This window comes from Ipomoea nil, unplaced genomic scaffold (assembly GCF_001879475.1).
Source record: "Ipomoea nil cultivar Tokyo-kokei standard unplaced genomic scaffold, Asagao_1.1 scaffold1026, whole genome shotgun sequence".
Taxonomy (NCBI): Eukaryota; Viridiplantae; Streptophyta; class Magnoliopsida; order Solanales; family Convolvulaceae; genus Ipomoea; species Ipomoea nil.
In genome coordinates this window covers 1,585,361-1,607,892 of record NW_017617454.1, presented here as the reverse complement: position 1 = coordinate 1,607,892, position 22,532 = coordinate 1,585,361, and the positions used below count along the sequence as shown (strand labels likewise).

The 22,532-nt window shown below is 40.1% G+C and overlaps 2 protein-coding genes across 2 annotated transcripts; one reads left to right on the top strand and one right to left on the bottom strand.

Moving 5' to 3' along the window:
• Positions 1 to 69: 69 nt before the first annotated feature.
• On the top strand, positions 70 to 3,510 carry LOC109180344 (sodium-coupled neutral amino acid transporter 5-like). The gene is made up of 6 exons (XM_019329871.1): positions 70 to 224; positions 573 to 1,096; positions 1,177 to 1,329; positions 1,806 to 2,009; positions 2,432 to 2,897; positions 2,984 to 3,510. The coding sequence occupies exons 2-6, from the start codon at positions 667 to 669 to the stop codon at positions 3,120 to 3,122; spliced, it is 1,392 nt and encodes a 463-aa protein (XP_019185416.1). The 5' UTR covers positions 70 to 224; positions 573 to 666; the 3' UTR covers positions 3,123 to 3,510.
• Positions 3,511 to 3,598: 88 nt separating this feature from the next.
• Positions 3,599 to 15,353, bottom strand: LOC109180338 (protein furry homolog-like). The gene is made up of 18 exons (XM_019329860.1): positions 15,267 to 15,353; positions 14,945 to 15,114; positions 14,702 to 14,820; positions 14,293 to 14,338; positions 13,905 to 13,977; positions 13,743 to 13,800; positions 13,026 to 13,121; positions 12,272 to 12,389; positions 11,927 to 12,193; positions 11,318 to 11,419; positions 10,832 to 11,189; positions 10,630 to 10,743; positions 9,605 to 10,233; positions 9,302 to 9,498; positions 8,724 to 8,946; positions 7,996 to 8,115; positions 7,129 to 7,893; positions 3,599 to 6,731 (listed from the first exon to the last, which is right to left on the bottom strand). Exons 2-18 carry the CDS (start codon positions 15,038 to 15,040, stop codon positions 3,741 to 3,743), a joined length of 6,372 nt encoding a protein of 2,123 aa, XP_019185405.1. The 5' UTR covers positions 15,041 to 15,114; positions 15,267 to 15,353; the 3' UTR covers positions 3,599 to 3,740.
• Between the last annotated feature and the right edge of the window lie 7,179 nt (positions 15,354 to 22,532).

Below are 22,532 nucleotides of genomic sequence, written 5' to 3'. Positions count from 1 at the left end.
CAGTTTATATTTCGCGGTGCGCGTTCTTCGGCCGTGATTATCTTATCTATATATAGGGGAGTGGTGTTCAAGTAGTTTTAATCACCTTCTTCGTCTTAATAACTTTTAAAGATCAATTTTTTATCTTCTGGGTCCTTGACTCCTGTGCGTATTCTTCAACTATCATCTCTTTCTCTCTCTCTCTCTCTCTGCTGTGAATCAGGCGATTGTGTAGTCTGTTTCAGGTATGATTTCTTCTATAGAATTGGTTATCAGTCGTGGGTTGAATGGATTGAGTGAATTCTGGGGTTGGGTGTTTCTGATTTCTGTGTTGGAATCTTATTGGAAAATTTGACAGTAATTGCTTGTTTTAAGATTGGATAGGCAGAATTTGAATGGATGGTGTTTGTTTAAAGTTCTGTTCTTCCAGTTTATTTGCAGCAGTTAAGGCTTTAGATCATGTTTTCAACTGAAAAAACATAACTGAATTAGGTACATGGGACTAGTTGAAGCCACTGAATTTGTAATGTTTTGTACTGATCAGAAAGTTTAAGAGCTGATTTGTTTTCTTGTGTTTTTTGTTTTGGATGTAGAGGTGTTTGTTTAAGGATTATATAAGTTTGAGGTTCTTTTCTGTTCTGCTTGGCATATACTCATAAAAGATCCAGATTTCCCTTTAAGAGGAAGATGACGATTGAAAACATTAAAGCAACAAAGGAAAAGAGGTCAGGAAAGAGCAAGCAGGTTGTAGTTGATGAGAAATCTCCATTGTTGCCTACGAAGCACGGGGAAGATGCTGGATTTGATGAATTCAACGGGGCCTCGTTTAGTGGAGCAGTTTTTAATTTGTCCACCACGATTATTGGTGCTGGAATCATGGCTTTACCAGCAACCATGAAGGTTTTGGGGCTAATTCTGGGGATTGGGATGGTCATCTTTATGTCGTTCCTCACAGAAGCTTCGATTGAGTTGTTGATTAGGTTTAGTAGGACTTCGAAATCGGTTTCTTATGGAGGTCTTATGGGCGATACCTTTGGAAAGTTTGGAAGGATTATGCTCCAAACATGTATATTAGTGAACAACATTGGTGTCCTTGTCGTGTACATGATTATCATAGGTAAGAATTAGAGCCATTTCAAGATTTTCGTTAATTCTATAAACCTTCTAATAATTGCGGTCTAATTGTGCTTTTGAAAGGTGATGTACTCTCTGGAACAACCGAAGCTGGAATTCACCATACTGGTGTTCTAGAAGGGTGGTTCGGGGCACAATGGTGGAACGGAAGACTCTGTATTCTTCTGGTCACTACCATTGGCATATTTACGCCATTGGCTTGCTTAAAGCGTATTGGTAAGTTACACTTTTGAAGTTCTCGTGATTATCATTTATATTAGTGGGTCGATTTGTATAATTGTTGCCAATCATATAATAATTGTTATGGACGCATCATTTATTGAGCATATAACCATTACTGTGCAATCCAACTATTAGCTTAGGCTTTTAATTGAGATGTAACACATGTTTCAATTTAGTATCAGAGCCATGCCAAAGGTCATGGGTTCGAATTCGAATCTCAGCATCACCTGACAAAAAAAGGATTACGGTATCGGCCCTCACACGTGAGGGGGCATGTTGAGCATATAACCATTAATGTGCAATCCAACTATCAGCTTAGTCTTTTAGTTGAGATGGAGGACATGTTTCAATTTCTCTAGCATGATGCTCTGTGCTTGGAGTTTGAAAGTTGAATATAATAATTTCTATCCCGCTTTCTTTGCTTGTTGTATAAGACCGCCAAGTGTAATTTCATTCCCTTGTCATTGCAGATTCATTGAAATTTACGTCAACATTATCAGTTGCACTGGCTGTTGTATTCCTTGCTGTAACTGTGGGAATCACGATATACAAGATAATAAACGGAACTGTTCTGATGCCCAGATTACTTCCTGATGTTGATAACCTGACCTCACTTTTTAAGATCTTCACAGTAGTTCCGGTTCTTGTCACTGCGTATATCTGCCACTACAATGGTATGTAACGATCTGAGGATTATATAGTTGCTTAGAGATTTCAATGGAAAATTACTCCAGTATAAATATTAGACAGTGCTATACAAATCATTTCAATTATGGGCTGTTTGGTTCACGGAATAGGCCGGAAATGGCATAGCATTCCCAGTAATAGGTCTATTCCTCTGTTTGGTAACCACTTGTATTCCCAGGAACATTGTTCCCGGGAATGGCCTATTCCCCTTGAGGGGAATAGAGATTCCTGACCCCCCTAGTATTAGGCTATTCCTGAGTTCTCGGGAATAGCCTAAAGTTTCTATTTCCTATTTTACCCCCAATTAAATTTATTTCCTATTTCACCACCGCCACCTAGTGTCTCTGTGTCGGGCTGTCAGTGATTTGTGAAGGTTTTCCTTTCTGAAAAAAATGTGAATGTTTTGCAGTTCACTCCATCGACAATGAGCTCGAGGACAGCACACAGATTAAATCAGTTGTCAGAGCCTCTCTCACACTTTGCTCAAGTGTGTATGTTTTGACGAGCCTCTTTGGGTTCCTCCTATTTGGCGATGGAACCCTCGATGATGTGCTAGCAAACTTTGATGCCGACCTTGGACTTCCGCTAGGTTCTTTGCTCAATGATGTTGTTCGTGTCAGTTATGCCGCTCACCTAATGCTCGTCTTTCCAATTGTTTTTTATCCCTTGCGTCTCAACTTGGACGGTCTGCTCTTCCCATCTGCAAGGCCTCTGGTTTTGGACAATGTGAGGTTTGCAGTGATCAGCATTGGGCTTATAGCTGTCGTCTTTCTAGGTGCAAATTTCATCCCCAGCATTTGGGATGCATTCCAATTCACAGGTGCAACGGCTGCTGTATGCATTGGCTTCATATTCCCTGCTTGTATTGCTCTCAGGTGAGACAATTCTTTTGATTGAATATAATAAAATCTGTCACGGAATCTTTTATTTGTTTTTGACGCTGTTGATTTTCATGTGCCAGGGATCGGTATGGCATAGCAACAAAAAGGGATAAGATCTTGTGTGTATTTATGATCGTCCTTGCTGTGTTCTCAAACCTGGTGGCCATATACAGTGATGCCTATACACTGTTTAAGAAGAATGCATCAAAACCTGAATGATTGCTTCATAGTCGGAACTGTGATCTATGTTCATGGGGAAGGCAGGTGGTTACTTTTCCCCAAACCGGGAAAGCAAAAAGCGGATTATGTGAAGACTGAAGTGCATCAGAGAAACGCGTTTTTAATGAACTTACCGAAGTCAAGTTTGAATAAATTCATGCATTCATTCTGTTCAATGTCAAATTGAGCAGCGATGTTCAATATCTATGCAAGGGGCTTGCAGATCTGGCTACATTCCTGTTGTTTTCGTTTTCGTTTCTAGTTGATTGCTTTGCATGTAGAATAGAATGCAGATTGTAGAAAACTCAAATGTGCTTATGTGAAATATATATATATATATGTAAGGATATTGGTTTCTTAGTTTGGCATACCCTTTATTGACTTCAAATTTGGCATGAATATCTCACCTGCTCTTTCAGCCACAATTGTCATATTGTTTTCCTTTGAATATGAAATGAACATTCAAACTCATAAAATAAAAAGATAATCCATTACAAATGAATATGAACTTCATTTGAATATTTAACATTAGAATTAGAATAATTTAAATAGTAGCATTGGACAAAATCATTGAAACATGCAGGTTTAGGGGGTGGGGAAACAAGAAGAATCAGAGATTTATGGTTTACCAGTGCTTGTTACAAAAGGAACTAACCTTCTGTAATCTCTTCTCTTCCCAAGTGCACAGCCATCAAGCACGCGGCCAAGCATCAACCTTGTGTTCTGCAGTGCTACATCTCTTGGTGGAAACCCAGATTCAGTTGCGGATGAACCCGATCCAACTCCCATTGCAAATTGGAATGAGCCACTCCGAGCTTTAAACCTGTCTTCTGTCGTGCTGAAGCCATTATCGAATGCCCCTGAGTCATGTGGATGGGAGCTACAGCTCTGCAAGAGGGCTTCCAACACACTAAGTGCCTCCAAACACATAGTGCTCTCCACCAGCTGTGAAACAATGGTGTACATGTGGGGAGTCTGAGCAGCATCCATTGGAGTGTGTTGAAGCATTGCCTTGAGCATGAGAAGAATGACGCGCTGATACTCTAATGGTCCTTTCTCTAGGAGCCGCAGGAGGTGCCCAAATGCAAGGGCCGAGTGTTCAGGAAACCATTCTTTGCATATTAATGGGGAAATGCAAGCTAGAAGTGTAATTGTGTTTCTGATCTCGCCACGCGAATAAGCCAAGAAAACAGCAGCTAGCTCAGTCAATGATTTTGCTCGACACCAGACTGCTATATTGGTTGCAACGGAGCATGCCTTTTGATGCTGTTGTTGGAGAGGTGAAGCCGGTCCAACCACTGTGTCCTGACTGAGCTGTAAGCAGAGCCAGGGAAGTAATCCAGTGATGTTCATCAGGAGTCGTGTTTCTGCATCGCCAAAGATCGAATCACACATAGGCACAGTGATACGCAATAGGACTTCAACTGACACAGCATGACTGACAGTTGACATAAGTCCTTTAAGAACCAATGGCTGCACTCCTTCAAACAATGGGACCTTTGAGGTTAAGGGAGATTGTTTGCCCAGATGTCGAAAGTCTGAAGTGTCGCCAATACTTGAATCAAGCTCATCGCGAGGCATGCTAGAAAGCAGCACATTTTCTGTAGTTGTATCCCGGAATGACAGACAGTCAATTACTTGAGAAAAGAGTTCCAGCACCTGACAGTAAACATGGACATAGTCTGTTTGCATCATAGCAACACAACCCCAGAAAAGCTGGGGATAGAGTATAACCTTCTGTGGCCCCATATTCTCTACCATCACCTTCAACGTCAATAGGATTTCCATAATGAAGCCTAAAACGGCTGGTATTGGATTTCCCAAGCAGCGGTGAATACACCTTAGCAGAGATACACAGGCATCATTTGTGACAGGAGGTTTTAGAGCACGATAAATCTGGTGTGATCTGCAAGCAAGGTGTCTGGATGTGCACTCCATAGCCCATTTCAATGCCTCTGCTCCCCAGGTTTCTCGCAGATCTCCTTGGAAGAAGATAGCATCTACCATGCACTGCACAAGAGCAGAAAGGAGAGCTGCACTTGGTAGCTCTATTCTTACAACAGTGGGGTCCTCATTCTCCCACATCATGCTACCTCGCTTCGACTGTACATATTTTATGAGGCTCACAACCTGCTGCTTGTTCTCACCATCATTATTTTCAACGTCATACAACTCCAAATGCCTGCCTGCAAGCGAATAAAGGAGATTGACAAGCAGGTGTTGGCAATGCTTTAACACAATATCCTGTGAACTATCCATAGAGACAAAAGTGACGTGAAAGAGCAAAGGCAAATGCTCTCGGAAATCCTCATCATTCTCATAAGCAATTTCAGCAAGTAGAATTAATGCAATGTCTGCACGAGTGAGAGAGTGCTGTTGATGCACTTGTAAAGCCGAAAGAAGTTCTTTTGTGTTCACGCTGTGTATTCCAGCCCCAAAATGGAAACCATCTTCACTAGAGGCTGGTGTATCAATAAGGTAGTCTGCACTGTCTCGAGAGGCATGGCGGCCTCGCAGAGTTCCAGTTGAACTTCGGACTCCTAGGTGAGTCCCCATTGGTGGAAGAAGTTGGCTAGACCGACTAGCACTTACAGGAACAATATTCAATTCAGATGGCAAAGAGGACCCAGATGCACTCCTGCCTCCTACACTTCCTGATCTCCAGCTCAAGGTTCCACTTGAACTTCTGGATTGACCATCAAGAGATCCTCGTACTAGTAAAGGTGACATAAGAGTCTGGCTGTCTACAATAGATGATGCAGCTTGACTTACAGAAGGACCCTGAGAAAATTCCAAAATGAAGTTCCCACTTCCATCCTTATTTGTACTTCGTCTCAAAGTCGGAGGTTCTATATTATCCTCAAGCATCCGCTGGGCCAATTGGTAAACCAAGTGATCAATAGTACGTTGAGGGCAAATACGGGCTAAATATAAACTAACCCTTTTGGCAACAGAGAAATATGTAGCAAATGCACCACATATCTCTGCTGACGCATTTGAATCAGAGTCTTCAATTCCTCTCATGATCAAGAAATCTAATACTGGACTTATGTTCCTAGGTTTGCTAGCAATTGTGCTCCAAAGCTTTTCTATTTCATCCGGAAACTGATCGCCATGTCTCCATGTAACATAATATAGGCTTTTCAACAATCTATCACTCCAACCAGAGTCCTTCAGTTTCCAGAGATTGAGATTCTCTATCCATGGAGCCATGCAAGTTAAGACCTGATGCTGTGCAATTATATCTACAGAATCAAGCTGCCTCTGCATAATTTCTTCGCAAAGAAGCTGGCTCAATCCAGGATGATCCTTTGCAAGTTTGCAAGAGAGTTTATATTGGAACTGTTGATATGAATCAGGAAGGTTTCCAACAACAGCAGCCCTATAACTTCCAGGCCCCTCAATCCCATCCACAGCCCACTCATGATCCGAAAGTGTTTCAAGCATTTGAAGGGCATCATCACGAATTTGTCTGGAAGGATCCACCACCTTGTAGAGAATCAAGCTTAGTAGCCTCTGTATTTCACATTTTGGTATCTCTTGGCTCATATAAACTTCAGCCAACACACTAAAGTAGCCATCAGCAACTGCAGCATCAGAGTAGTAGCACTATACAAAACCAAAGTTCACACTAATTAATAGTTGCATGAAGAGTAAAGTTAAGGCAAAAACTGCATATAGAAATATTAGCAACCATATTGCAAATAGACCCTGCCCATTTAAAAATTATAGTATGATCATGCCTCAAACTTCCATTCTTAGAATAGTTTAGATGGTGGATTAGAGTCTATCAACCATGATAACAGGAGATCAAGAAAAAGATGAATTATATGCAGGGAAGTCTTAGCACCATTTAATATGATGATTTGTCAAATGAAACATTGGTGAGTAGATATAAATAGTTACAAAGTTGGTTTTTCCAAACAGAATTAATTGACTCCGCAAAAAAGTAATAGTAAATGGAAATATGCATCTTGAACTTCCAAAGGATGGAAAATATATTTACCTGATCAATGCAAGCTGGGAATAGATCCAAATTAGTGATGAGAAGGTTTTTTAATGCTAGTTTTGCAAGTGAAACTCGACGCTGGCCTCCTCTATGCTTGTCACGTCCAGTTGCTCCTCGACCACCTTCTCCAGTGTATTTAGAATAGGATGGAGTTCTTGGATCAACTGGTGAATGACCAAATGGAACCCTGGCTGCAGGTTCAATGAATAGGCTATTGATCCAAGATAACACACGACCACTCATCTTTCTTGCATTGTCATCAAAGCATGGGCCATATAAAAGTGAAGCCAATGCATTCATGGTAGCCCACTGGATAGCCTCAACCTGATCACTCAATTCCCTTTCAAACGACATTCTGTCTACAGATCGACTGTGTTGAGAAGACTTGTAGCGTTCAACTTCACGTCGATAATCATTAACACCATCCTGATTCCATGTACTGCCAGTTTCATCATTCCAGGAGAGAAGCAGGTCAAACAGCCGCTTTCTTACTCTAACATCAAATTTTTCAATTTTGGAATCAACAAATTCACGGGCCAGAGGTCTCAGTACAGAAGCAAGTGCATAACGGAGGGGTTGCATCTCCTGAAAGTTATCAGCAGGTGCTGTTAATATTTGTCTAGTTATTTCTTCAATAAACTTAAAGTAGTGTAGATGAAAAACTGGTTTCCGGATTAGAGTTCCAGGCCAGATATTATCAGCAACACCACGGTATATATTTGCAATATGCATTCGAAGTTCATCACGGCGAAGTTTTTGACTCTGCATCAAAGAAAGAATACATCCAACAAAAACATCTAATCAATCACCCTATGAATACAAACATGCCCAGATGAAAGAAGGGGCCAGAAAAATTGAATGTACCTTCCATTTTGGTTTCCCTTCTGTCTCCGTAGAGACCTCATCAATAAAAGATGAAAGCTCACTGAACATGACTTCACATACTTCCAGATGTGAGTGGCCAAGAGCCATAGTTGCAGCATGCTAACAGAAGAAATAACAGCTTAGTTGATATAAGAAAACAATATCCATTGGTTTCTCTTTATTTTCTTAATTTCCTTTCTGGATGGACAAATTACCAGTGTGTAGGTAAATGTCATCAAATATTCTCAGGCTACTAAAAGACTTATACAGTGGAATGGTTGATAACTTGCACTTGCAATGCACTTAGTAACAATACCATTGTAGAGATTTGCACAGAGACTATATTAAGATAACTAACAATCATGCAGCTTAACTTCATTCAGATTCCAAATCATTTTGTATTTATTTACAATTTTCAAAGCTTCTTGTTTGCATTTTTAGACATTTTGCATATACATTAACATATTGCTTAAAAGAAAGCAATACCAAAATAAGGTTTCAATACTAAAATAGAAATTTAATTGAATACTTTTCCTGAAGAATGAACAAATCAAGCTATCTATTAAATGCTCCTCACAATGCTAACTTCTAATTATGGACAGCTTTCAACCATTTAGAAAGATCATAGAATTGGTTTTTCTAAATACATGGAAAGCTCTCAAATTAGTATGGAGTATTCACTAATGAGTACAGCAAAGATTAAAAACATCTTGCTAACAACTACTTACTATTTGTGCCTCTGAACCAGATTTTAAGGATGGGAATATAAGGTGGAATAATTCCTTAGTCGCTGCTGAATCCCCACCATCCCGAGTATCAGGGGGGCATGAGCATGCAAATATTGCATACATCAACCATTGGTCTAACTTGTTGTCTGTATCCTGAGACTGATGAGCCTTTCCACCCAGTTCTGCTGGTGTAATATGGGCAAGACGCTGAATAATTTCCGACCTGCAAGAAATACCAAATTGAGATGTATGTTCTGCTTTTCTGCGAAAAGCAACCAATTCTGCAAGTTAGATATATAAGGAATTGCATGAAGAAACGGAATAGAACTTGAGGTACACTGTCTGTATGTGTAAAAATGACCAAGATACATGATCCCATATTCCCATCCATTTCCAATTGCCTAATTTGATAAGGCACAATATTGGGGGAAACATCTCCAAAGTCCAAGCAATTGTTCTTCCTCAGTTCCTCAGCCAAAATATGTGTTAGATATTTCACATATGTATGATGATATTTTGGCCTTGCCAACTATGCCAAAGTACCTATCAAGTTTCTAAATTTCAAGAAACCTGCTTACTTTGCTTCCTGAACAGGGGTTGGACAGAGCTCAGCAGCATATTTTACAAGCTCACTAAGACATCGAGCCACCCGGTTCTTACAAGGACTCTCAAACAGTATGGATTGCAGAGTAACATCGGGAGGTATGGTATCAGATTCTCGTCTCATATCAAAAGTGCACCCAGAGTCCCAGTAACTACTCTGAACAATATCATCCTGAAAGAAACATACATACTTTATGAATAATATCATTTGAATCTTATGGTTACAAAAAATAAAACATAAATTTTCAAACATAGAAGTTCAAGACCATGTCACCCACCCCATGCTCCTCTAAAACATCAATTATGAATATAGGTTCAGCCTCGTATCTCAAAATATGATCTGCATGATCAGGATTTGAAAATTGAAGTGTGTCATTTCGTAAAGCACGAGCACAACGTAGTAACTCCCATGATGTGTGTCGGATCTGACCATCCACAGAACTTAAGAAAATAAGACCAACTGCTTCCATCTCTGATGCATGGAATTCAACTGCATCCTGTGGATGATGGAAAGAAGACTTCTTGAATCCCTCAGTTCTCTGCACACGCTTTGCCTCTGAATTATCAGCCTCCATCTTATCATCATATATACATGCTCTCCAAAAACGCAGGAGTTCCAGAAGACGTCCCAGAGATGTTTGTATGAGAAGGGGGAACTCATCAGGAAGACGTAAAATAAAGCTTGCCATTCCTTTCATAACTGCAAAACGGCGATGTGGTAGGTATCTTACTATCCGATTTAGTACCTGTGCAGCTTCTTCACGTACACCAGGATCAATGCTGATGACATGTTGAGGTATTATCTCAGTAATTTTATTATTTCTACCAACTTCTTCAATCAGATATGGTATGCACTTCAGGACTGAGCGGAACAAATATACATGGGACTTCTCCTTTGTTATAGCTTCTGGAGGAACAAAAGCATTTATGTATATGCAACTTGTCATCAGAAGTCCATAATTTCAAGCAATATAGGACAAGTCAAGAAGTAGAGATAGAAACATCTGCTTGGAGAATAAATGAAACAGTGTACAAGGAAAGTTTATGAAAAGTGGAAAGATATGCCTGAAGATAACATTTAGCAACAGTTCTTGAATTATTTTTCTAGGGGCAAACTTGTGTGGGAAGAGGGTTGCCAATTCAAGCCATAACATTTGCAAATTCAATTGAGCAAGTAGAAATTCTCAAACCTCTGTCTGAATAATCACATTTGCAAATTCAATTGAAAAGAATCAGCTTCCTCTCTCACATAAGTAGTTGCTTAAAAAGAAAGAGACACACAAGTAGCTGCTTAAAATATTACCTATTGTTGTCCTTGGAAAAGTCAAAAGAGCCTGATTGTAGGTCCTATGGCAAGTTTTTAAAATGGATTCAATTGCAGCTTTCACTTTTGGAACATAGTGGCCAATACCACGAACTGTCAATAGAAAGAACCAAATGGTTTAATAGTAATAATTGGATAAGAGATGATAAGGAATACTAGCAGAGAATACACAATAAATTACCATCAAGAATTTCCAAGCCAACTTGCTGGCTGCTTGGAGACATGACAATAGCAAGCAAAGCACGGAGGCCAATGACTTTAGCTTCACTCGGACTATCTTGCTTCAGCAATTCCAGTATCATATGATTCATTGCAAAATCAAGGTTATGCTCAGCAATACTTACACAGAACTCAACTAGTTTATCATGTTGAACATCCTGTGTAAGCATGCCTTTTCTTAGAACTGTCAGAAGCTGTGATGTCACACTGTCTTGATAATCCCATACACGGTTTGGAGGTTGGGAATCACCATGAACACTCAAGTAAAATCTCAGAACACGATGTAAACAATCTATGGCCATGAATCGCAGGTTCTTGTCCTACATAATAGACTGAAATTATAATTTTTTTCAAGGGTCTTGTTGAATTTGGTCAATATATAATCAATCTGAAAGGATAACATAAGATGTTGCTAGTAACCAGCACAAAGTAACTACAGGTAACTTACCCTTAGATGCTTATACAGTTGTTCCATGTGAGAACCAAAGTTATTGAGGAAAAGATTAGGATCGCCAAGGCAGAGAAGAAGTGTAACTAAAGGATAACCAACCTAGATTCCAAGATGGTAAACATCAGAGAAAATAACACCCATCTAAAAGCAGAAAATAGTGATAAAGCATGAAAAGGCAGAAGCATATATGTAATATCATGAATAACACAGCACCCCTCATTTCCTTTCTTGGACTGTGAAACGGACCCATCACATCCTATCCTCCAATAGACTTTAGGTGATGTCAAATTAACAATCATCCATTGCAACTTTCTGCACACAGGCTTCTCAATATAGAAACCACTATGTCTCCATTATTTAGAGGCTGAAAACGTGTTTCTCAAGCTGAGGGATAAGGAATTGAATGATTTTAAATAAAGGATTTGTTTAAAAAGAACCATTGTAGTTAAAACTTAAAACAACACTCTATGAGAAGAAAAATAACTTTTTCATACAATTTGGTAGGTAAAAAATGTGAGTGCTTCCAGTGTTTGAAAAATAACAAAATAAGAAACCATAGATGTTGCAATAATGTGGAAATCTAGATATGGCTTTTAATATGCTTACAGAAATATGTTTGCTCTGTTTATCTATCCAATGCATGAGCTGAATCCTTATTCGTGCCACAGCTTCATACCATAGAAGAAGTGTAGGTTCTACACCTGAAGGAGGCCATTGACCTTTTCCACCATCTGCCAGAGGTGCTAAAATATTTGAGAGCATATTGCATAGGGCATGATGAAGTTCACTCTTGCGTTTATGAGGGGCACGATTAAGTGGATTGGCTTTAGCCACAAAGGAAGCTGAAGCATTCAGTGCACCATCTGTTTTAATCTGGAAGTGAAGCTGTGAACTGATCAAAATATCAATGCTTTTAAACAAAATTATTCACAAAGTTAAATTGACACATACCCCCAGCTTCAGATACCGCATCCCATTTATGATGCTAAGTGTTTCACTTCGAGCAGCACTGGTATCTATTCTACGTGTATTTAGCTCCATAAAAAAGCGTTCCGTGACAGAACTGAATCTGTTGAGATAGAATAAAGAATGTTATTTCATATTCATGTACAGCTAAGCATGAGGTGTGAAAATCATACTGTTAGCATCGAAGTTAAATGCAAAATGCATAAATACCTATCAAAATATCTATAAATCTCCACAATACACAAAAGTTTTATTGCTCAATTCTAATCAGAATTTCTATTCTTCTCCTTTAAAATACACCATATTGTATGACTTATAATGTTCTCCCTTTCTTTCAACACACCATAAATTGTATGACTTAGAATATTTTCCTTTTCTTCTCTGTGCTTCAAACTCTTAAGAGTTTCATATTCTTTTTTTATTTTTTTTATTTTTGGAGGAGGGAATCCAAACTACAAATCTTAAAATAAAAAAAATTAAAAATTAAAAAAGGGAAAGAAAATATACAATAGCTATTTCAAGCACAAAGTACTAATAATTATGGCCCTGTTTCAGCCCAGAGCCCCAGATAAGTAAGGCAAGTTCCATACAATTACACACTGCCAAGGGCTTTGTAGTCTGGTGGAATAGGCCTGATACTCAATATTAAGAGGTCTAAGATTCCATTCCCTGCACATGTACACACTTCAAGACTCCATAATTATTGTCTTCCAAAAGACATCAGTCTCCTTTCAGTTACCTGATCCGAGAGAGAGCACCAAGGAGCTGTGCAACTAAGTCTAGAAGAAGCCCCCTTAAATCAACCAATGAAGGATACTCCACCTGGCTAACAACCCTGCATATTTAGGTATTGAATTCAATAAAATGGTTAAGCACTTTCAAGCCCCATATCCAACATCTTTCCATATGTGACAAGAAGCCAAGGAAATAACATTTTAATGGCTCTAATTACAATTTTTAAGTGAGAAAAAAAAAAAAAAAAAAAAAAAAAAAAAAAGGAAATCGAATAGCCAAATCAATCAAGCCTATTTAAAGTTATTCTCTTCGAAATACAATATTCTGGCCAAAAGGCAACTTATGTAGCTCATATCACTTCTTTTGTGTGCTGACTGCCTGACTCTTAAATAAGAAATATACTGTATCATACTTCTTCAATGAACATACCTCTCGTAATTCCCCAAATGATCAACTCGAAAACAGTTCTAAAAAAAGTACTTTGGCTTCTAAAGAAAATGTCTGACTAGTGCAAGCCAGTTGAAGTTGTATTAATTAGAAGGGAAGGAGGGTAGAAAGCAGAACATTTTTGTAGCTTAAATACAAGAGTGGAAGACAAAACCTATGCTGAAGAGATAAAGAAATGATATTTGATAAGAAGCTCCATGTTCTCCCATGTGGGAGAAAGCAAGAGGAAAATAGAAGAGTGAATTGAGTTTTATAAGCTTTTAGAGAACTTTACCTGTCTGCATTTATTAACCAGTCAAAGACGAAATTTTCAAGCCCAATCCATAGCTTCTCTGTCAGTTATAATAACCAAATTAGATTTGACAAAAGAATTTGGGCAATTACACAGAAGAGATAAAGCTGTGGGGGCATGTGACCACATGAATTCATTACAAACCTGTTACTCCTTCTTGTGGGCAGCATTCCACAAAACGAATACAAGCAGAGCAAAAAATACACTCTACTCCAAGCTGAATCAGAGAAAATCCTTAAGATGTTAGAGATGAGGATAAATATTTTAGGAGCATCTATAATACGCTATAAATATAAATCAGTCTATTTCTTAGAATAAAAACTAAATAGTATCAAAACAAGTGTTCATTTGAAAAAAGTCATATTTCCTTCAAACTTGGCCTAGAAGTTCTAACTTTTCTTATCTTGATGGGTAGTTATAGTAATATAACTTCATGAAGACATCATTAAATTTGGCTGCTGCATATATGACCCTGCCCGTGATATGGGTATCAGCTAGAGAGGGAGACGTTAGATTAACAAAATAAACCAACCTTTCTCTGAAATGTTGATGCATCGTTTGCACCCTTGGGAGATTCACTGTACAAAAAACCCTATAGTTAATTAAAGTGGTGATTCAAAACAAATGTACAGAATTGATGTGAATAGTTATTGCAAGTTAATATTGGTAGTTAAAGAGTTCATAAAACATCTAGTCTAGTGCCTTAATAATATTATTAAGACTTGAATCCTCAGCTGATAATAATTGAATGCATTAATTTATCTCAATCACACAACATTAGTTGTTTGTGAAACCAAACATCCACATTCCATCTTACTATCACCTAAATGCATTTTCATGAATGTGAAAAATCAAGACATACAGAAGTCTGCATCTAACTCTAAATATTAATGGAATTTAGTTAGCTTTACTGTAATCTAAGTGGAAGAAAAATTAAGCACCTCTCTCTCCATCTCAGAAGAGCCTCGAGAAGAGGTACGGGAGTATGCCGTGCAACCATAGCCAAGGAGTCCAATACTTGATCATAGGCTGGGTCCGATGGTCGAATGTATTGTCCATCCTGTGTTTGAACAGGCGAAAGCAATACCAATAAACAGAATAAAACATCAGTTGCTAAAACTTCAAAATCCCATGAGGAATAAACATTATGCGAGTTTCATATTTTTGCGCTTAAGACAAGTTACATGAGCCTGAGAAGTTTCGATACGACGCCGAGCAAGTGGAAGGAACCTCTGCAGCAAGGCATCAACAATCGGCTTGGCTGCACTTCCAGACTTCATTGTTTTCTTCTTATCCAAATTTACCGCAATTACTTCCAATATTCCATATCCATCGCGTCACGTTCACATTGAGCCTGAACGTGATCCCAATTAAACGGCCAGAAAACAAAACAAAACAAAATAGAATGAAAAACAACGATGAATATCAGAATAGTTTGAAATTCCCACGCAAAGCGCATCTACATGTCACATTGGGAGGGAGAAGGAGAAAGGCTCATGGACAAACCTGCCTGAACCAAAGGAGAGAGAGTAATTCACCTTCGTCTTCCATAAATAGGATTGATCAAACATAACTGTTTAGGTGGAAATTTTCTCTGCTGATTTTAATCGATCAGCATAACTGTCTCATTAACCGTAGAACCGGGCCAATCAAGTTCATAACCGGTTCAGCAACTGCACTTACTGCAGTACGATTTAGGTGCCATAACGGCTCTATAACCTCTAAGAAAATGTGTCAAATAAGTTATTTACACATTGTGCAATTGAATAATCGAACAAAAAAAATATGTAATTGAACCATTAAAATTTTAAAAATTGTGTAAATAACATTTTTTATAAATTATTTTCAAATTTCCCTTAAATATGTTGTCATAATGCCAAATTATATATATATATATATATATATATATATATATATATATATATATATATATATATAGAGTGAATTCCATTTTTGGTCATTGATTGACGCAATTGCCCTGGGATTGCACGGTTATTAGATAGAAAAGTTAATGGGTTTAATTCATTGATTTCCTAAATCAAATATAGTCGCGCATCTTTGCAATTTCATCGATTTTGGTTGAGATTTGCTTCGAAGAACGTCCGAATCGCAGCTTCGTTGATTGAACATTTGATTTTAGGCTTAGGGTTTAATTCACTGATTTCTTAAATTGACGCTCACACATGAATTGACGCAATTGCCCTTGGATTGCACGGTTATTAGATAGAAAAGTTAATGGGTTTAATTCACTGATTTCCTAAGTCAAATATAATCGTGGATCTTTGCAATTTCTTCGATTTTGGTTGAGATTTGCTTCGAAGAACGTCCGAATCGCAGCTTCGTTAATCCATGAATCGAGCTTCGTTGATTGAACATTTGATTTTAGCTTAGGGTTTAATTCACTGATTTCCTAAATTGACGCTAACACATGAATTGACGTAATTGCCCTTGGATTGCACGGTTATTAGATAGAAAGTTAATGGGTTTAATTCACTGATTTCCTAAGTCAAATATAGTCGCGCATCTTTGCAATTTCTTCGATTTTGGTTGGGATTTGCTTCGAAGAACGTCTGAATCGCAGCTTCGTTGATTAAACATTTGATTTAGGCTTAGGGTTTAATTCACTGATTTCCTAAATTGACGCTAACACATGAATTGACGCAATTACCCTTGGATTGCACGGTTATTAGATAGAAAAGTTAATGGTGGACCAAAAATGAAATTCAATATATATATATATATATATATATATATATATATATATATATATATATATATATATATATATATATATATATAATTATTATTTGACATTATGACATCATACTTAGCGAAAATGGAACTAACAGGTAAAAAATATTTTTTGTACAATTTTTGAGTTTTTAACGGTGGACCATTTTCCTAACCTCTATTACACTGTTGGTTCGACAGGTAATTTTATGTTTTTATTTTTTATCATTCTATAAAGTCTGCTACTCTATTATATTCTTTTTTATCATTCTATCAAATCCGCTACTCTATTATATTCTTTATAATCACTCAAGATCAGATAACTTATATAGAGTTAATTTTACTTTTGGTTTTATAACTATTGAAAACTTTTTTTTTTTTTTTGAACAAAAACGATAAACTTTCATTAATAATTCAGAAGACCGGAGATACAAGTAGGCGGGATAACAACCCACTCTCCCGAGACAGCCGAAGAACCAGTTGCCCGTGCTAACTCATGAGCCACTCGGTTCGCTGATCTCATGACATGGCGAACACAGACGTCCCCAATGTCATTTGCAATGGACAGACATTGCTTAATAATTAAACCTGTATATGAATAATCAGATAAACAAGAATTGAAAGCGGTACAGAAATTTAAACAGTCAGTTTCCACAACTACATGATTGTATTGCGATCCTTTTAGCCATGAAAGCGCTTCCTTCACTGCAATCACCTCCGCCGTGAAAGAATCCCACGCGCCCGCAGTATAACCTCCCTTCGCTGCCACGAAAGAGCCGGCATGGTCCCGTAAAACCGCACCATATCCTATTCCGTTTGCGAAGATCGCGGCATCGACGTTGCATTTCAAACCTCCTCGCGCTGGTGGACTCCATTGTTCCAGTGTTCTCGCATTCCCCTCGCGTCCAGCCTTACCGTAACCAGCTTGCCACACAGACCGGAGCTTTTGCACCTGGTCACGCATCGTATTGGGAACTGGTGGGATGTTACGCCACACGAACGCGTTCCTCGTAGACCATACCACCTCGAAGATAGCTGCCATCGTTAATTGCATTTCCTTGTCTGAACCCCCCCAGGACGGAGTCCATGACCATAGGTAACGATCGATTTTGCATAATAGCCTGCTGTCCCCATAACTCCGCTGCGTACCAACAGTCCCCGAAGAGATGTTCTGCCGTCTCGGACACATGCCCGCACATTGGGCAGCCCCCACCTAGCCACACCTGCTTCGTTTTGAGATTTTCACGGACTGGAATCACCCCCCGAGCACAACGCCATAATAAAGTTTTCACCTTTGGAGGTACCGGCAATGACCATAAAGTTTTCCAAGACTGGAATCCCACACCCGTGGTATCATGACTTTCATCGTTCATTACCAGTCGATATCCATGCTTCACCGTATACTTTCCCCTTATGTCTCCAACCCAGCGCCAGGAATCATTGAAAGCACAGTTGACGGGTGTAGCCAAAATACGTTGAATATCCTCGTCCACAAACAGAGCTTGGATGATGTCTCTGTCCCAATTACCCTCGGCATCTAGCAAGCCATTAACAGTAGCCTCTTTCAGTTCATCAATACAAGGTGTGTGTATGTATGGATTAGAGTTATCCGATAGCCAACCCCAACCCCAAATCTTTGTGTCTGCCCCATTCCCAATCCGGCGAGCTATCCCCATCCTCAGAATGTCTTGCCCTGCGAGAATGCTACGCCATAGGAAGTTGGGATTGCTTCCCACACGTGCGTCCAAAAAACCAGTACCTGGAAAATATTTAGCCTTTAAAAGTCGACTAACCAGCGATTCAGGATGTATGAGAATACGCCACCCTTGCTTTGCAAGCAAGGCTAAGTTAAACTCATGTAACCTTTTAAACCCCAATCCACCAAAAGCTTTTGGAGTACATAATCGGGACCAACTCAGCCAATGGATCCCTCTACTCCCTGTACCCCCACTTCCCCACCAGTAACGATTTAGGCATTTCTCTATTGTGTCACAAGTCCTCCTAGGTAGGAGGAATATGGACATGGTAAATATGGGAAGGGATTGGCCAATGCTTTTAATGAGAACCTCTTTACCTGCCCGGGATAGGAGCTTGTGTTGCCACATCCCAATGCGTCCATGTAATTTCTCCTCAATATATTTGAAAGTGGATATCTTACTCCGACCTACCACCGATGGGAGTCCCAAATATTTGCCCAAGTCATCCGCAATTTTAACCCCAATGCAACCCGAGATTTGTTCACGTATAGCTGGAGAGGTATTTAGGCTAAAGACAGCATTTGACTTATCAAGATTGATCAATTGACCCGATGCTGTACAGTACATATCCAGACATTCTTTTATTTTTAACGCTTCAGATTGTATAGCCCTGAAAAAAAGAAGACTGTCGTCAGCAAAAAAGAGGTGGGTGACCGCCAGGGCCCCCCGTGCCACCCGTACCCCATGAATGTCACCACGGGCTTCCGCCTGCTGTAAAATGATGGATAGTCCTTCAGCACACAGGATAAAAAGGTACGGTTATAACGGGTCACCCTGTCTGATCCCCCTCGACGGACACACTGTCCCAATGCCCTCACCGTTAACCTGGATTGTGTAACTTACTGTTGAAACACAATGCATCAGCATTTGCGTCCATTCACGCTCATAGCCTAAGGCTCCCAACATCCCTTCCAAGAAACCCCATTCCATCCTGTCATAGGCCTTCGCCATGTCCAGTTTTAACGCCGTCCACCCCAAAACCCCACTCGTTTTCCTCCTTAGGTAGTGCCCAATCTCCCCAGCTATAATAATATTATCAGTAAAAAGCCTCTCTGGGACAAAGGCGCTTTGGGATTGTGAAACCACTGTCTCCAAAGTTCCTTTTAGACGGTTAGCCAACATCTTGGCTAGCACTTTGTACGTTACATTACAAAGTGCAATCGGACGCAAATCAGACACTTTCTCAGGGGTCTTTTTCTTAGGAAGTAAAACAATATTCGCAGTATTAAAACCCGGCGGAAAGACCCTGTTTGCTATACAATTAAGGATAAACACCGACAGGTCATGTCCTAATACCGGCCAGAAATGTTGGTAAAAAGCCGGGGACATACCATCAGGGCCCGGCGCCTTGTCCGGTGCCATGGAAAAAAGGGCCGTTTTCACCTCGGCCATCGTAAACGGTTTTAACAGAGAGATATTCATCTCGTCAGTTACCCGTTTTTGGACTCGATGAAAAACGTCCGGATTAGTGTTACTTGAGCGAAAAATGCAATCAAAATACCTCAGGATCTCGGTGTGCATAGCGGACCCTTCTTTCCAATATTCGTCTTGGCCTTTGATGCGTTGCAGGTAATTATTTTTACGGCGAGTAGTGGCAACCTTGTGGAAAAATTTGGTGTTTGCATCACCATGTTTCAACCATAATTGCTTTGCTCGTTGCCGCCAAAAAATTTCTTCTTGATTTAAAAGAATGTCCAGTTCCTGCCGAAGAGCTATGTATTCGTTCACTGCCTGAGTGTCACGATCTTCCTTGAGTTCTGCGACTCGAATCCGTAGTAGTCGAATCCGGTTGCCAAAAAACTTATAGTGTTCTCCGCCCCATTTCCACAACTGTTGCCCGCAAATCACAATCCGATCCTGAAACACCATGCCCATAGAATGACGCCAGACCTCCTCTACGACTTTTGCGCATCCCTCCTCAAAAAGCCAGGCTGCTTCAAACTTATAACTACGCATGGCCCTGCGTGTCTGCCTATTATCCACATCGACAAAGATGGCAGTATGGTCCGATGATACTGTGTGCACATTCCTCACCACAGCATCTTCAAAAATTTCAGTCCACTCCATCGTTGCGACCGCTCTGTCTAGTCTCTCTTCCACCCACTCCGTTGTACCGTGTCCACGTTCCCATGTGAACCTGCCTCCCACCATTCCTAAATCATTGAGGCGACAATCCCCGAGTACATCATTGAACCCCTCGATAAGCGATTCAGGATGCGAATGTATGCCTCTCTTCTCCGATAAACCTGCTATGTCGTTGAAATCTCCCACGACCAGCCATGGGAGAGTGTACTGATCATGAAGCCGCCACAACAAGTCCCACGACTCGTGGCGGTGAAGCCTGTCCGGGTGACCATAGAAACCTGTTAGCCTCCATCTCGGCTTACCCGAGATATCAATCATCACATCAATATGGTGCGTAGAATAACTCAATAATGTAACCGTGTCAGCGTCACGCCAGAGCAACGCCAACCCACCTCCTAAACCCACACGATCCACCCCAAACGCGCCTTCAAAACCCAGCTTTATACGAACCTCTTCTAACTTGCTGTTTACTGCCTTCGTTTCCAACAAAAAAACAAACACGGGCCGCTGTCTGGACACCATGCCCACTAATTCACGAACTGTCCGGGAGCCACCCAATCCCCGGCAGTTCCAGCTTATAAGACTCATTGGTCACGGCAAGCCTGACTCTCCAGGCTCGCCACAAGCAGTTTTGTGTTTGTTTCCACCATTGTCACATATCCATTGTCTGAGTTTCCCGCATCCCCGACTTCCTCTCTGCGCCGCTTTAAATCACCCTGCAGCCCGCCATTCTCCTCCATAGCCAAAGTCGTATGTGGAGCTGGACCGGCGTTCGGAATACTGGAATTTGCATTCATTTTTACCTGAGAGGACAGCAACCATCTGGCGCCCACAGGCCGAACTTGACGTCTTGGACCCGCCTTCATCCAAGAACCGAATAGGAATTCCTCCGGAGCAGTTCCCTCTTCGTAGACCCGCTTACAAAATTTGTCTATATGGCCAAGTACGCCGCAGCAGAAACAGAACATGCTCAGGCGTTCGTAGTGGAAAGAGATCCACTGAAAAGTGCCGTCCTTGCGCAATAATTTCATTCTACGCTTCAGAGGAACATCGATCTGCATTTTCACTCGAATCCGGATGAAACTCCGCCATGCGCCACCAAAGTTGCTGGGATCAATGGCTACGAACGTGCCTACATAATTTCCGATCCGTGTGAGGAACTCCGTAGTCGCAAACACAGCCGGTAAACCATGGACTTGTATCCAAAAAGAGACCGTATTCAGATCCACATCTTCCGGTTTCACATCCTTTGGGACCTTCTCGCAGATCAGCATGCTGTTCTCAAAGGTCCATGGACCATCATCAAGGACCCTATTCAAATCCTTCGGGTGGGGGAATTGAAACAGAAACAACTCCTCCGTCAGAGGTGTGACCTGCATACCCATCACAGGCCTCCAGACTGAGGCCTTTGTTGCATGTATTCGAATTTGATCGGACGTTCCGTCAGGAAACGGCCGACGAGATCATGAAGGATTGGCGCCTCAGTACAAACCTGGATGTCGAGGGCTTCCAGACCTGTAGCGTCTTCCTCGGCTAGATGCATTGCCGCACAACGATCCTCGATTTGTCGCACGTCCATAATGACACACGGGATACCAACAAACGCAAACAGCAATATAATACGAAACTGATGTATTAGATCCATCGGAGAAACACAGATATATAAAGGCCCTAGAAATCTAGGGAGACACTCTCTCAGCTAATTGCTAAGAGAGGGGGCCACGATTAAACAAGCACGAATCGGAAAAGCGATCGACGAAACCACGATCAAAAGATCACGATCGGAAGATGGAGACGAAGATTGGCAGAACATCGCGAGAGTTGCGGAGCATTTCTTAGTTTTTTCACAATCACAACAATTAATTTCAATAAGTTTCAAAATTGTTAATTTAATACCTTAACAAGACGTGGATTGAATACTTAAAGTACGAAAAAAGTCATAAATTAAAATTAACAAGACACCAATAGTTATAAGACTTAAAATGAAATTAACTCTAGTTATATATTAATTTAAATTTTGATGTCTAAAATTTAATGTCTTAGACAATTTTTCTATGTTGAGACAACTTCATATTACAAGTTCAACTTCTAACATGAGTAGTTTAATTTGTTAACATTATCTATGTCACAAATTTCAACTAAAAAAAAAAAAAATACATCATATTTTAAAAAATCTTTCAATTACTTTAACCACGTAAAC